The sequence below is a fragment of the Sinocyclocheilus grahami genome, unplaced genomic scaffold (genome assembly GCF_001515645.1).
Source record: "Sinocyclocheilus grahami isolate Dianchi unplaced genomic scaffold, SAMN03320097.WGS_v1.1 scaffold488.1, whole genome shotgun sequence".
Lineage (NCBI taxonomy): Eukaryota > Metazoa > Chordata > Actinopteri > Cypriniformes > Cyprinidae > Sinocyclocheilus > Sinocyclocheilus grahami.
This window is the reverse complement of record NW_015505667.1, coordinates 689,248-691,317: the sequence shown is the minus strand read 5'-3', so window position 1 is coordinate 691,317 and position 2,070 is coordinate 689,248. Positions and strand designations below refer to the sequence as shown.

Below are 2,070 nucleotides of genomic sequence, written 5' to 3'. Positions count from 1 at the left end.
CCAGATGTCACACTTTCCATTACATTGACTCTCGCACTACACAAACTGTTGCATAGCACCCCGGACTACATTTCCCATCATTCTTTGCACAATTTGCATACTGCCCTGATTGCACTCATTGCGCACAGCTGTTTCTAATTACCTCGTTCACTATATAACACCCACTCTAACCACCTTTCTCTGCTGAGTATTGTTTAGCCTGTACCCCTTTCCGAGTCTCCATGTTTTCCTTGTCTTGCCTTGCCTGTTTTTTCCCCTCTTGTCTCGACCCTGTGATTCTGTCTGCTGATCGTGACCTACGCTAGCCCTAGGACTATTCTTGTGTTTTGCCCGCCATATACCTGTTTGCCATTGTTTGACCCTGCCTGTTTACCACGTCTCTCTATTAAAAGCTTGCAGATGGATCCACACGTCTCACGTCTCGTCAGCACTGTTACAAATATGCTGATTTGCTGCTCAGGAAACATTTCTTATTATTACCAATGTTGAACAGAGTTGTGCAGCTTCATATATTTGCAGAAATCATAGTACATTTATTTTCAGGATTCTTTGATAAATAAATAAAATCAAGAGAACAGCTTATTTATTTGAAAGAGCAATCTTTTGTAACATTATAAATGTCTTTACTGTCACTTTAATGCATCCTTGCTGAATAAAAGTATTTTTATTTAATTTTTTTTTTACTGACCACACATTTTTGAGTGGTAGACAAACCTGCATAGCATGTGAAAGTTTCTGTTTCATTAATCTCTAGACACTGCTAGTCAATTCTGTTTCTAAATAACCTTTCTGATGGACTTCCATAGGTTAAAAGTGTCATGAGTGTATATTGAACAAACTGAATGGACAAACCTGTGTAGCATGTGAACAATTCTGCTTTATTCATTTCTAATCAAAAGGTCAATGTGAAATCGAACAAGACCATTTCTAAATGGACCAGGGCTTATTGTGAATGATTGATCATGTTTTGAATGGAATAACTTTCCTTTGAACTGTCTTTCACATCTTTCTTCCAGAAACCGTGGACTCCCTGGTCCATCAGGCGGAGAACCACACTCAGGCCGTCCTCCTGCACACGTACTGTGACCTGGCCAGTCCTGCGGCGGCTCCCATCGGGGAGTTTTTCACAGACGTGGGTCTCTTTGTCTTGGGCTCCGAGCTCAGTCTGGAAGAAGCTTCACACCGCTTCTTTGATGCCCTTTTCCCCCTGGTTTACGAGCGGCTGGTGGAGCCGGGTCTCTCCCGCTTGTCTCCACCGTACGCCGAGTGTGTCCGCATGGCCTGTCGGGATCTGGCGCCATATGGCAGAGCCCCGAGTCGCCTCGCCGCGCACATCTCCCGCGCCTCACTACCTGGCCGGGTGTTCCTCCAGGCGCTTCACTTGGGGGTCGAGGTCATCAATACGACCGACCACATTCAGCTCAGCCGCGAGTGTAGACGTGGGCTGCTGAGGATGAGCTACTGCCCGCACTGTCAGGGTCTGACCGCCAGCAAGCCCTGCATGGGCTACTGCCTCAACGTGGTGCGAGGGTGTCTCGCCAGCCTGGCCGAAGTGGACACCCATTGGAGGGAGTTTGTGCGATCGTTAGAGACGCTCTCCACCCGCATGCATGGAGCGCAGGACCTGGAGCAAGTGCTTCTGGGAGTTCACGAGCTGGTGAGGGACACGGTGGCCCACGCGCAGAGGAGTGCACCGCGACTTTCTGCTCAGGTACACAGAATATCTGTGAGGTAGTTTGCAGAATGGGCATATAATCAAAAAAAATTGAAGATCTAAAGTGATCATGCATATGCCAGCACTAATTTTTTATATAATAAGTGTTTATGTATAAATATTTTTTACTTTGATTATATTCTTTGATGAGCAAATATTTACGTTTACTTTTATGCATTTGGGAGATGCTGTTATCTGATGCTATTTCAAGAATGCATTCCCTGGGAATCGAACCCATGACCTTGCTGCTAACACCATGCTCCTGAAAAGGAAAAAAAATTAAAATAATAAAGAGTATGACCCCCCCCCCCAACCTTATATACCAGCCAGACCTAAAAACAAAAACAATTTAATGG

At 45.4% G+C, this 2,070-nt stretch overlaps 1 protein-coding gene across 1 annotated transcript in view; it reads left to right on the top strand.

Moving 5' to 3' along the window:
• The window catches only part of LOC107553999 (glypican-5-like), a 257,910-nt gene that overhangs the window by 37,250 nt on the left and 218,590 nt on the right, over positions 1-2,070 (top strand). Inside the window, exon 2 of the mRNA XM_016236357.1 lies at positions 1,017-1,711. Within this exon, the coding sequence (XP_016091843.1) occupies positions 1,017-1,711 (695 nt within the window). The remainder of the gene's footprint in view (positions 1-1,016; positions 1,712-2,070) is intronic.